Source organism: Phyllostomus discolor, chromosome 6 (genome assembly GCF_004126475.2).
Source record: "Phyllostomus discolor isolate MPI-MPIP mPhyDis1 chromosome 6, mPhyDis1.pri.v3, whole genome shotgun sequence".
Classification (NCBI taxonomy): Eukaryota; Metazoa; Chordata; class Mammalia; order Chiroptera; family Phyllostomidae; genus Phyllostomus; species Phyllostomus discolor.
Window position 1 is genome coordinate 70,074,526 of NC_040908.2, and position 13,860 is coordinate 70,088,385.

Genomic DNA, 13,860 nt, shown 5'->3' on the forward strand with positions numbered 1-13,860 from the left:
CCAGATATGCCAGATTTAGGGTTTGAATCTGGGTCTATGTCATTTTATTTTATTTCTTATTTTTTTTAATTCAGCTTATTGGGGTGACATTGGTTCGCAAAACATACAGGTTTCCAGTGTAGAACTCAATAAAACACCATCTGCACACTGCAAACAAATGGAGCATGAGGCCCCTCCCTCCCACCACCTCTGCCTCCTACCCAGAGTCTCTGGGTGGTGGTTAACCTTAGCCAACATTAGGCTGACCCAGTGAACTAGTTGTAAAAACACCAGGATGCTGTGGCAGAGGTTCTGTGGCATGGTCTTACGGAGCGCCTAGCTGTCCTGATGGGCAGCCCAGTGGAGGTCCAGGGGAGATGTGCTGATGCTTGTTGGACCCTGTCCCAGAACCTGACACAAGGCCTGACACAGCCTAGGACTCTGATGAAAGCAGAGTCCTTCTGACACTGTCTTTTGAGGGAAAACTTTATACATGTAGCATACACACACATGTGATTGTTTCTGCCACCTCCTCGCCCTTGGGCATAACTTTAAAGCACACAACTCGAGACCTCACTGTTGGTTTCCTCCTAGGTGTACGGATCCGGGTCGCAAACCAGGGCTTTCCAGTACGTCAGGTAAGCCAGCTGGCCTTCACGGTGATTCCAGCAAGGCTGGTGCAGACCGAACTGGCGGTGTCTGTTTGTACAATAATTGCCTTTACAACTCTAACAGCATGACTTGGTACAAAGTTCATTTTAATTTTAAGATGGGAAAGGTCTTTCAATTCTCAATTTAAAGTTAAAAGTTTACATGAATGTTCATGACTTGACTCATATGCTAATCCTTTACTGCCACCTAGTGTTTTGTAGGTAAACTTGCCCAACTTGAGGTAACAGTTTCAGTTCAGGCCAACTTAACATTTGGCTTTAATCATCCAACAAAACCTGCAGATCCTGAAACCTAACCCATTTCATACATGGCTTTTTGGGATGGATGAGATTGTCCCCATTACAGCCAAGATGAGATAGTGTCCTGCTGTTGTTGAAATTTGTGCCGAGACTAAATGTCTTACATGGTAATTTTCATCGTCTTCTTGGTATCCTAGTTTTTTGTTGGTCAGTTCACTTGGTGACTAATTTTAAAATGCAGTTTGGGTTCTGAGAGGAGTTACCACATAAACAATTACATAGACCCACATAATTTTCCACATGCCACAGTTACTGAGAATTCTGTGTAAGTTTGCAGTATCTGAAATTGTAAAGTCATTTCTGTATACTTTCACTTTTCAGTGCAAATAGCTGGAATGTCTACCAGCCAGAAAATGCTATTCCTGGCACCTTGAGGCATCCCGGGGCTGCTGTAGAGGTGGAGAGGTGGCAGTGGGGATGCAGGTCTGGGCAGCCCCCCAGCCCTACCTCAGCCAGAGCGATCACGTAGACTTTTGTCTGAGTATATGAGGGTCCAGGGTAGGGTTCTCTTTCAGAAATGGAACTGCTGGGGTGGGGTGGGGCGGGGGCGGGTAGTGTGGGAAGGGACTTAAAAACAACAAGTATAAATTTTTCCTGAAAGTGTTGTTTGTGAATTTTCACTTTTAGTCTGAAAGAAAGCTGTGATTAAACACATGTAACAGTCAGTGTTTCCGTCCCACCCCCAGCCCTCACCACTCATCATTGTCTTGCGCAGCAGGACAAAAAGCCTGGGAGTACACAATGGGCCTGCTTTATTGCCCAAGTATACTAAGAAGGGTTTTAACCAGGAAATGGCAGCTGCCCCTCCTTCAGGATTATTTTCATTTCAAAGCACTTAACCTAGGCACCTTGTGCTCAGAGGAAAGGCTTATGGCACAGTTCTGTGTGGAAACCATATTAACTGGACTAGCATTGAGTACCATCTTTTCATAATAATATTCTCTCCCCCTGCCCTCCTTCCAAACCCCCTCTCCGTCTGTGCGCTTTCTTGAGGGGTCTTGCAGTCTCCAGGTATGCTGAACTTCCTGAAGCGCCCTCATTGGTCTTCCCTGCACTTCTCCAGCTGTAACACCCTGTGAAAAATTAGTGAGGCCGGGTAAAGGGGAAGTCAGAACCCATTCTTACTATTATTATTTCAAAGCCATCAGATACAAAACTCATTGAAAATAGCCTCAGATACTTTTGTTTTTGTTCGTGATTAAAGTATTTTAAGAATTTATAATTATTCAAGATTCAGCTAAAAGAGTTAACTTACCAAAGTTTTGCTACTTTTAATAAGCTATGTTTTAGCAACTGAGAATCCTTTTACTCCACAACTAAAAATGCACAGTATCTGAATCTGTCGTTACTGCACTAAAGCAGCTGTTTCTAAAATTCATGCTTGCCCTAAAGCAGCATGTCCGGTTCCTGAGGTCTAGGTCATGTGCATTGGCATCCTGACATGACTGTGTTTGGTGCTTCATTGTCAGGTCATGTCCTCATCCACATAACAAAGCCATGCTATTTTTAAAGTCACTTTGTCAAAATGACACTTTTAAAGAGCTTCAGGTTAAATGAGTGTGATCTGTGCAATTTTGACCTTAAAAGTTGCCAGTTTATTCCGTAAAAGATGCATACCTGTCCCCTCCAGTCCCCCATTGAGTTTGATTGCATAACAGTCATTTCCAGCTTAGTATGGACCTCACTCCCCCAGTTTGTGTTAAAAAGGATTGTGGACTATTGAGTGTCAGCTTTTAATGTCTTTTTACAAATGCCCAGAGATGTATGCCATAAGAGAATGTGCTGTGATGTTGCAATTTCTGCCATAGTGATGAAATGACTTTTTGTCAGTTTCTAGAAATGACAAATCATCCAAAGTCAGCTGTATTTGCATTTGTGCTGGACTCTGTTAGAACAGAACAGACTTAAAGCATGTTCATACAAAATACCTGTTTGTTGTAAACAAAAACCCAGAAAATAGTTCGTTTTCTAAATACTGCCCCCCCCCATTGTTTTTCAATGAAAAGGAAAGCAAAAACTGAGGTTTTCTTTTGGAAGTTTACCATAGTAACCTGCTCCTTTCTGGTAATGACTGAGGAGGAGGGAGAGGTTTCCAAACAGACTTCATTTGGATCATGAAACTGAGCTTTAAAAGTCTTCTAACACTATAGCTGATGGAAATAGACTTAGAGAAAGTACTTGTGTATAGCAGTGAGGTGTCATTTTTACGAAGTAACTTTTTTTTAACAGAGCCACACTTTAAAGCTTCTGAAAATAAGAAACAATCCTTGGTAAGCGAAAATTTGCTTACTTATCTTCACCTTCATGGCCCAGTCAATCACGATTCATTTGAAACATCCAGATACCTCTAACCGTTTCACATGAGACGTTTTGGGCGTGGGGTGCTGAATTGAAGATTGAAGGAGTTGGGAGAGTGTTTTGGTTTATTTCAGCACTTAGTATTGTTGGCTTTATCTGTGCTTTGCCTGTGTGGGACTCACATAACGGGAGTTCATCTGTTTCAGTGGATTTTAGTTTTTGAAATTATCTGCTTTCGTGTGGGCCGACTACCTGGATTCCCATGTCACATGGACTTTCATCAGAAATTTGTATCAACTCCATCCTTTCTGGGTGTGTGCCTATTTTATTTTTGTTTTGTTATTGTTAAAGGATTCCAGACATTTACAAAAGTAGAGCACTCAGCCCCATCACTTGGCTGCCATCCTGTTTAGCCACCTCCAGCCCACCCACTGAAAGCAAATTCCACAGGCCCCATCATTTCATCCATAAGTACCTCAGCATTCTGAAATCCCTCTTATTTGCAGGATTTTATTTTGACATCCAATTTTCCATTTGGGTTTTGATTTTCTTCCGGGAGGTGGCTTGTGTCTGATACTCAGCACCTGCATGCTGGGCAGAAGGCGCCTGAGCTGGCCTTCCCTTCTCTCCTAGTGACCTGGTGAACGGCCTGGTGGCTCTGATGAACAGCAATGTCAGCAGCCCCGTCAACCTGGTGAGTACGTCCTCTCTTCCCACCATCCCAAAATAGGTCACAGGCTCACTCATTCTTTGTGAAACTATGAAAAACATCAGGTTTTGCTTTATTTGCTATAGCACACTTGGGGCATACGTGTTTGTTGCTTGCTGAATACCAGAGAGGAAAAACACAAAATAGAACAAAGAAAGAAATTGTAAAGAAGAAAAATGTCTGTAAGGCATGGATGAATAATGTAATCAACACTAAACCAACTCTGTCCACCTAATAATTTGGAAGGCATTTTGGTAGCAGTAGATGGACATTTTTTTGTTTGCATCCTCTTTGCCATCATTTAACATACAGATCATCTTATGAGACGTGATTAAATGAGACTAGAGAAGATGGAGGTGGTTAAGACAGTTTTCTAGTTACCTCTGTAATTCAGCCGTGCAGACCACCTTTGTGCTCCTACATCGCTTCTTGCAGTCCCAGAATCTCCGTGTCGGAAGGATTGTAAGGTCATTTTTGCCTGGCCTTAACCACATCTAGTACTGGTGAACTCACATTCCCAAAAGAAGTCATCCTGTCTTTGGCCAGTACTGGCCAACAGAAAGCTTTTTCTTATATTTATGACTAAAATCTCATTCTATATATGTGCATCTGCTGGCCAGCCTTCTCTGCGTGCAGGGCCATTCAGAGCTGGTCTGGTGCCTCTGCAGTGTGAAAGCTTTGTAAGGACTGAAAGGGTATGGTCATACCGCGCCTGCCCCCTGCCCCCCACCCCAAGTTTTCTTCTCTCCAGCTCTTTCGCCCAGAGTTCATGTCACATGTCATGCTGGAACTGTCTTATCCTCTTGGTCACTGTCTCAATGTTTTTTTCCCCATCTCGTTTAAAATATGAGGTATCTAGTGTAGACTGTCCAGCATCCAGATGTTCTGCTTCTGTTGATGGCATGTCAGTACATGAGAGCCCCTTAGTCCCCTAGGGAGCCACTTTAGCACTACCTCACCTTGACAGCCTCAGCTTCGCAAAGTCTGTTTCGGGTGCCTCTCCCACACTGCCTCTCTTACTTCTTACAGCGTTTTCAAACAGGTATGGCCATACCTGCTTATTTCCTGGAAACTACTTCACTCAAAAGCTTTTCCTTGTACTTTTTTCTCTTTAGTCAGCAATCTTAAGCATGTTCCCTAGCGTTCATATTTCACTGAGTTGGAGTGGGTTCTTACCACATAGGAAAGGATGGGTCTTAGAGTGGTCGCTTCCTTGTGGAAATGGTGACCAACTCATGGGTACAGGTGGCTGCAAATACCCAGCTCTTGTTTCTTTGATGCGCTTTTGAAGAAACATGCAGTTAAAAAGAGAATGAGAGGTGTGTTGTGAGACTCAGTGCGCTTTGAGTATTTACCGCCCTGACACTTTGTGAAAGACACGTCACCCTTACTTTGTATTTTCTCTACAAGCCCTTTAAATTGTGTGTCCTGGGTCCTCACTTTTCTTCAGACACCATGTTCCTGACCACGTTGTTTTTTTCCTCTCTTTGGGAGCTTTTGTACAGGGACATTTGGGAACTCATGTCTCTTGTAGAAACACAGTCTGAAGACTGTCCACCAGCCCTCTTGATAAAGATGGGGCTGCTTTCTCCCAGATGCCTGTCACTCCGCTATACTAAAATCAGCCCTTACTTTGTGCTCATAACAGGCCCAGGGTCCCTTCCTGCTTCTTACCTTCCAGCTGTGGACTATACTAGGAAACTGGGAATGAAGAGGATGTAGGATATGTAACTGCCAGACTTTATGGGGGTCTCTTACAATGGGGAACCAGAGGAGGAGCTTGGGAAGAGAAGAGGGGCAGTAGTTGCTGCAGTGGGCAATGGAAGGAGGAAAAGGAGAAAATGGTTTTCCTTAAAGCCCCCCAAAGTCAGCTTACTTTGTAAACCATGCCACGTCTTTCCCACCCCCCGCCCCCCAGCTTGCCCAGAGCCCTCATCTGTGAGTGCGTTTTATTTCTATCATGGCTTTTATATGTGAGTTTGCAAAGCCTTTATTACTTAAGTTGTTCACACAGTGCACCCAGACAGAAAGAAATTGCCTTAGGAAAGCTAATTTTGCAAGATCAAACTTTTGTGCAGAGTGACACTGTGGTTAGGTATGGAAGTTGTCTGTCATGGTAACTCTGCCACAGAATGTGTGTTCACTTTAGATACTCTTGACCTTGCCAAAAGGTGCTCTTGAACCAGACATTTGTCTAGAGGACAAAGGTGAAGTTCAGCACTCTGCCATGTTGAGTAGCCATCATCTGGAACAATTAAGCGCCCAGTGAAACATGAGGCAGGGGCCTGTAGACTTCCAAAGATGCCAGAGTTGACCCATGACACTTTTGAAGACATGCATGTGTGGGGTCGGGGGGCCGTGTCTGCTTTTGCCGTTACACTTATAACCAGAACCTATTTCTTCCTTAGGGCAACCCAGAAGAACACACAATCCTAGAATTTGCTCAGTTAATTAAAAACCTCGTTGGTAAGTAGGACAAATGCCTTCCAGAGTGAAGCTGCCTGCACTTACCCTGTCAGTCAAAACACTTGGAGTGGAAAATATGTAATTAATACAAGCCAGTCAAATTGGGTAAAGAGTAGAACTCTATCAGGAGCACTTAATTGTTTTCCGATTTTTTAATTAAGAAGTGGAAAGAAAGACCAAGGAGGCTGGGGAAGGAGGTGTGTTTTTTCACCTTTGTAATTGCAGTTCTTTGTGGAGCAAAAAGTATAGCTTTGTTTCCAGTGCTTGAGACCTGATGATGTTCAATCATCCTGCACAGGTGACAGCTGTTTGATTTTCAGACATGGCAGTGCTGAGTGTAGGCCTTCAGAGTGCAGGGGAGAGCCACACCAGCTGTGTTTCTGACAGAACCTGTTTGCAGTGTCATGCTCTGTGTTGAGCCCTATGGCCAGCCTGCCATGAAGTTTGGAGGCAGTGCAGACATTGAGTGGCCCATTCAAGGGTCTGCTTTTCAGCCATAGAAGTTTGTGATTTTTCAACCAGCTCTCAGGTAGTAGACATGCCCTGGGTGTCCCCTCTGTCTCATCATCAGACTGGAGCTCTGGGAAATCTGGTTCTTGCGAGGTATCGGTTTCCCAGGGTTGATTGAGAAATTTGGGTCCAGACAAAACCAGATTGGACCATAGTTGGGGGCTAAGCTGAGGATGAACGTGATGTAGTATGTTCTGAAGTGGCTGTCACACCCACACTTAGCTGGGTGGATTCTTCAGGGTTGTCCATCCTGGCATTGAGCTGTCATTTACCAGCATTGTTCTGATCCACTCTGGACAGCTGGGTGGATGAGGAGATGATCCTGCTTAGACATAAAATGCAGCATCTTGTGGCTCCAGCAGCCTGCATTCAGATCCATTTCCCCAGTTATTCCATTGAAAATCTGTTTGTTCCTGCCGCTGTGAGGGAAGGATGTGCTCAGATAACAGGAATATGGCACTGAGGCCACTCTCCAGAGTCAGGCCTGTGGCCGGCATCTTCAGCATCATCCAGACACGTGTTAGAAATGCTGGGTCACACACCCGACCCTTGTCTCCTGGATTAGAATCTGCATTTTGATAAGACCCTCAGGTGACCCATCTGCATGTTGAAGTCTGAGAAGTGCTGGCCTAAAACCTGAGTGGGCTGCAGTGTAACCGCCATGCTTCTGTGAATGGCAGTGTGACACACCACCCAAAACTGTGGTGGCTGAAAGCAGCGATTCTGTGACAGGGCTGGCCTCCACTGAGGGTTCCTCCGAGGGCTTGGCCGATAGGATGGTGTGGCTTCATTCTTCTGGCTGGCAGGGTCTGGGCCCAGCCAGCACCTGAACAAGCCAGGCCCTCTGTCCTTCTGCATGCTGTCTCCCCAGCAAGGGAGCTGGACATCTTATGTGTTGGCTCAGAGCTCGCTGCTGCAGGTACCTAAGTGCCCAGGTCTTCATTAAATATCAGCCCAGAACTGGCCCGTGGTCATTCCTCTTGAACTCTATGTTAAGTGAGTTAAAGACCAGCCTGATTCCAGGCAAGGGCCCTGTAAGGGCATGACCACCCGGTGCTCAGTCAGGGCAGCATCATCATAGACAACTGCACACTGCATTTAACCACACACCACATTTGCCATTTTGAAGCTGTGCTCGATGGCACACCTGCTGTGTTAGCTGATGGTGGGTGGTCTGCCTTGAAGCCGGCTGTGCAGGTCTGTCTCTGGAGTTTCACTCGGGCCTGTAAGAGGCAGAGTAACCTGCCCCTCACCAAGCTCGAGTGAGGACAGAAGTGCAGTCCCTCGGGCAGCTGAATGATTCTAGGATGGATGTGTCAATGCAACCTGTATCCTATTCACTGCAGAGATGGGATTTTACTCTGATGATCTAGTAAAATGTCACATCCCTGGTGGTTTGTGATGCTCTTTTATCTTTTCTTTCTTTCTTCTTTTTAAACAACTCAGGTAGTGGAAGTGAAATTCAGTTTCTCTCTGAAGCCCAGGATGACCCGCAGAAAAGAAAACCAGACATCAAAAAAGCGAAGTTGATGCTAGGATGGGAGCCTGTGGTAAGTGTTGGGGAGTTGTCACCTTGGGGAGAAAGGTCCCCCTTGTCCCACATCTCTGTCCTCACAGGCACTGACCATTGTTGGGTAGCCCCTGGTGGAGCAAGGTAGGCCTAAGCATCTGGGCAGACCAGATGTAGGGCTTTATTCAGGCCACTGGCTTGAAGAAAAGCCACATGGCTTTTCATATCATTTTCATGAAATCACACACACACACACACACACACACACACAGCTTCATCTGTGAAAGCAATGCTGAGAGTGATGGCTGCATGCACTGTGGGCTTTGTATAGCCCTGCTTGGCCTGCCTATCTCCACATGGCCCAGGATATCTTTGCACGTGCAGGGTTGGGTGAGGTTGCTGTGAACCAGGGTGAGCAAGTCCCACCAGTTCCCATACAGGTGAAACACCAGGGGGGAAGTGTGAGAAACAGAAGGTGAGGAAAAAGCTGTACCTCCGTAGTCTAAGGCAGACAGTTGCACTTAGACCAAGACTCTTGTGGCCTGCAAGAAGCTGCAGAGTTCTCCCTCAGTCTAGAGTGTCCATCCTCTTGGGCTGTGTGTCCCCGAGGCTGCACATAGCTGCTGCATTTTTGCTCTTCAGGTCTCAGTTCAGAGGCCATATCCTTAGAGAGCCCTTCCTGGGAGACCACATCTCCAGGACCAGCCTCACCCCTTTACCGGCTCTCATGTCTCTGCCATTGCCTCTGCTTCTCTGCTTCCCCTTTCTTCCCCACGTTCCCCCACCACCCACCTGTGGGCCGTGCTAGAATTTGCACTCGTTGAGGACAGAGACATGTAAGCTTATATATAGCAGTAGCCCAAGCAGTTCCTGCAGAGCCTAGCACACAACAGGTCTCAATAAATATAGAACCAATAAAGCCATGGCCCTGTGGGTTAAGGCTCTTCCATGTCAGGGCACAGGTACAGAGAGGAGGGGCATAGTCCACAGCTGTTTACCTTTAGAAAATGTATGTAGTAGGGAATGTAAGGGAGGAAAAATGATTCTCCCTCTACCTTTCTGAGGTCTCAGGTGAGACTTGAGTAATAAAAGATTAATAAGAGAAAATCTTTATCAACATTTTTACCTCTTGTATACATGGGGGATACCAGGGAAAAGTGAGTAACTCAAAGAGGTGGCTTATAATTCAGGCTTAAATACCATCTTTGTAGGAAAAGGGGACAGGAAATGTAGGCCTTTTAGGGCAGAGTAAATGATTTTTAAGAAAGATGAATGAGCCCTTGCTCAGCTGGTTAGAGTGTCATCCCATAACCCAAAAGGTTGCAGGTTCAGGAAAGAAGGAAAAGGAGGGGAGGGGCAGCGGGACGGGAGGTCCCTTAAAAGAATAGATGGGAGGTTAATGGTGGTTTGTGACAAAGTTTATCCAGTGACAACTTTCGTGTCCTGTGCCATAATAAGTCAGTCCTCCCTGGTTGATGAAACTCCCTGGGAGGGATTTATGGCTGTTGAATTCTTTTTGGAGGATTTCTCTTTAGGCAGAAAAGGGAAATTCAGAGAAAGTCTCTCCCTGCATTTTTTTTTTTGTTCAATTGCCTACAGCTCAAACTCATCAATGTGCCAAAGTGGCAGATTGGGTGATGTGTCCTGAACTCCTACAGTTATATTTTGGGGTGATATATTCTGCTACTCTTCAGAGAACTAGAGAACTAAGTGAGTAGAAATGTAGAATGTTGAACCTTAAAGAGATGTGAGAATTCCAGTCCTGTCCTTAGTTTATCCTTTGATCTACAAGTCTTAAGTCATCTGCTGAAGGCCACAGAAACTTATTGAAGGAAGTAAAAATATGATTATGCCCAGACTTAACAAAATCTAATCTGTAACCATACCAGCTGTACAGGACAAGTTATAATGAGCACAGGTCTTCATATTTAGAAGAAATTTGTCATTGGTCACTTTGTAAGTAGAACCTATGTTTAAAAAATTATTTTGACCTGGCTGGCGTAGCTCAGTGGATTGAATGTGGGCTGCGAACCAAAGTGTCGCAGGTTCGATTCCCAGTCAGGGTACATGCCTGGGTTGCAGGCCATGACCCCCAGCAACCGCACATTAATGTTTCTCTCTCTCTCTCTCTCTTTCTCCCTCCCTTCCCTCTCTAAAAAAAAATATTTTGAAAAAAATTAAAATGCACATTTACTGCATAGCAATTATTGCTCATAACTTACGTGAAGTATGTATACAGTGGGTATTTTTATCTCTGGAGTTAAATTTATAATATTCTAACATTTGGAGTATAAGGCAACTACCACTAGTCTGTTCCTACTAGTAGTTTAATTCATAAGAAAATTTTAAGAGATCTAATCCAGAGAAGCTTTAGTCATATGTATTTAACAGCTTTGTTGAGATTGGCATACAGCAAACTGCCTGTATTTAAAATGTACGACTTGATAAATTTTGACATGAAACCATTGCCACCAAGGTAACACGTGTCTTGCTCCCTCTCACTTCACCCTTTGTTCTTTTAGTGGGCAGCTGATTTGATTTCTATTTCCTGTTTGCTGTAGGGCTGCCCCAAGTTAAGATTGCCTAAAGGTCCTTTGGTCCCTCTCAGACTCAGTCTCTTAGGTCAGTGGGGGTAAAAGTGTAAAGGGTCAATGTTACGTGGAGAATGAAGTGCGTGGATCAGGTACAGGTGCTTCTCAAAGCAAAGGTGCATGTGTGCATTATTTTAGCAGTGATCTTTGTGACTGATTGCAACTGGAGTAGACACCAAGCCTGCAAGTAGTTTGATCTCTGGGGATTTAGAGCTCATTTTATATCAGTCTGGAGTATAATTTGTCAAATTTCCCCAGATGTTCCAAAGGGTGCTTGGGAAAGATGACTGGCTTCTCCCACTCAGCCCTATTGCCCTTGTGACCCACGGGTTGTGCTATGACCTCAAGTTGGCACTTCTTTCTGGGATGTCTGGGACAGTCTGTTGTTTTGTTCATTAGCCACCTAGTTCCCTACTCTCATTTTCTCTTTAAACAGGTCCCATTGGAAGAAGGTTTAAACAAAGCAATTCACTACTTCCGGAAAGAACTTGAGTACCAGGCAAATAATCAATACATCCCCAAACCAAAGCCTGCAAGAATTAAAAAAGGACGGACGCGCCACAACTGAAAACCTCATTCTTGGGACCAAGACTCCCTGCTTCACACTGATGGGATATATTTTTTCTTCTTTTTTATTTTTCTCAAAGAGAGACTTAAACAGGTGTCATGAAGAACAAACTGGAATTTTATTCTGAAACTTGCTTTAAAGAAATGGATGTGCCTAAAACTCCCCTCAAAAACCTGCAAATTTTGCCTTGCACTTTTTACTGTATTTTGTCATATATGATGTGCACTTTTGCCCTGATTTTTGAGGGAAAATAAGGATGTGCATTGTACATGGGTATAACGATCCTGAGTATAATGCGTGCAAAAACGTGGGCACGCATTATACACGGGAGTGCATTATACCCAGCAAAATATAGTAAATCTGTCTTTTTATGTAAAATAGCATAGCTGCATCTGCATATTTTCAAGTTTTTTATCTTGCTGTGAGAGCATATCTTGTGACTGTCGTTGACAGTTTTATTTACTGGTTTCTTTGTGAAGCTGAAAAGGAACATTAAATGGGGTGAAAATGCCGATTTTATTTATAGAAGTGGTACCTATAAATGAGACATTTTGCTGTGCATAAAGAAAAAAATAACAGTATCGTCAGATGGATGGTGCACCGGCATTTATTCCTGAGGTGGATGAAAGAATTCTGTTTGAGAGCTTTATGTTTCTTTTAATTCAGGATTTTTTCAAGGTCCAGTTTTTATTTGCAGACTTGACTTTGAAGTATTTCTGCTGGTTAAAATGATCAAGGATATTTGAAATCACTACTGTGTTGTGCTGCATATTTGGGATGGGGTGGGGTGGGGTGGGGGACAAAGTTAAGGTATTCTTGGTTACAGTGGTTAAATATGCTATTTTAATAAAATATTGAAACTTTCAGTTTTAAAGGTTGGCTGGCTTTCTGCTTTCAGAAAAATATTGGAGAATTTAATTTTTTAAATTCTGAAAATGTCCATTTTGGTATGATATGTAATATGATGAGTGAACATTGAAAACATTTATATGCTTTTTGGCTCACTCTTGAATGTACTGTGGAGAGATCTTCAGCTCTCACCCAGGGGTGCAGTCATTGAGTGTCCTTTTGTGATAACACAGACCAGATGGAAAAAAAGAAGTGCCTGTGAACTAGAGTCCTGAGAGAAAACTTTGAGGGCTTTCGCTTTCATTAAGATTTCTTTCAAGGTTCAGAGTTTAGATTATTGTATTCCTTTTATAACAACAGGAAGAAGAATGCAATAAATTAAAGCAATGCATTCAGTTGGCTCTGCATGATATGGACAAAACCTGAACTGGCACTAAGAAAATAAAAGCATCAAGCATTTGGCCAGAATATCTGTTTCCATAACTAACCAGGATTTTGCTTATCCTTCAAAATCACCTTGGAGTATACAGGGTCCAGCAGAAGGCCTGCTTGAGTGTGGTTGGTAGGGTGATAGTATGGGTGTAATAATTTGTAGTTTTAATTTCAACATTTCACCTAAAATGTCATATGGTGTGCTTAAGTATGTTATTGCTTTTTTATTTTAATTGTTATTCAAGTACAGTTTTCTGCCTTTTACCCCCATCCCAGCCCACCTCCCCAGCCCTCCCCACCTCTCTCCCATTTCCACCCACTCCTTGTTATTGTCCATGTGTCCTTTATACCTGTTCCTGCAAACCCTTCACCCTTTTCCCCTGAAATTCCCTCCCCTCTGGTCACTGTCAGTCTGTTCTCAGTTTCAGTGTCTTTGGTTATATTTTGCTTGTTTGTTTTGTTGATTAGGTTCCTGTTAAAGGTGAGATCATATGGTATTTGTCTTTCACCACCTGGCTTATTTCACTTAGCATAGTGCTTTCCAGTTCCATCCATGTTGTCCCAAAGGGTGGGAGCTCCTTCTTTCTTTCTGCTGCATAGATAAGTATGTTACTGTTGTGTTGCAGAATTACATGCTTAAGATTTTGTAATAAAAATGGGGTGTTATTTGTGCCAGATCCCTCTGTGTGTGTGTGTGTGTGTGTGTAGTGTGTCTAGATTTTTTTTTTTGAGATGTTTCTCTAATCAGAATCTCTGGGGCCAGCCTACAGAAGTTGTGATTTTATTTGCCATGCTCAATTCCTAGCAAGATTCTGGAACCAAAATTTGGTGCCAGATTGGATGTGGTGTGAGAGGAAGACAAGAGGACTCAAGGATGGTTTCTCATTTTTGATTGTCATTATTTTGGCTGGAACCAAGTGATACACTTTTTACTAAGCTCTGATGAACAGAACTGAGAAGCTTGTTTGGAAACTACT

At 43.7% G+C, this 13,860-nt stretch overlaps 1 protein-coding gene across 2 annotated transcripts in view; it reads left to right on the forward strand.

Moving 5' to 3' along the window:
• Positions 1–12,476, forward strand: part of UXS1 (UDP-glucuronate decarboxylase 1) — a 130,035-nt gene extending 117,559 nt beyond the window's left edge. For both annotated transcript variants that reach the window (XM_028516406.2, XM_028516408.2), the window contains exons 11-15: positions 574–617; positions 3,882–3,942; positions 6,366–6,423; positions 8,380–8,483; positions 11,471–12,476. In XM_028516406.2, coding sequence (XP_028372207.1) covers positions 574–617; positions 3,882–3,942; positions 6,366–6,423; positions 8,380–8,483; positions 11,471–11,602 — 399 coding nt within the window. In that variant the 3' untranslated portion in view covers positions 11,603–12,476. The remainder of the gene's footprint in view (positions 1–573; positions 618–3,881; positions 3,943–6,365; positions 6,424–8,379; positions 8,484–11,470) is intronic.
• Positions 12,477–13,860: the final 1,384 nt, after the last annotated feature.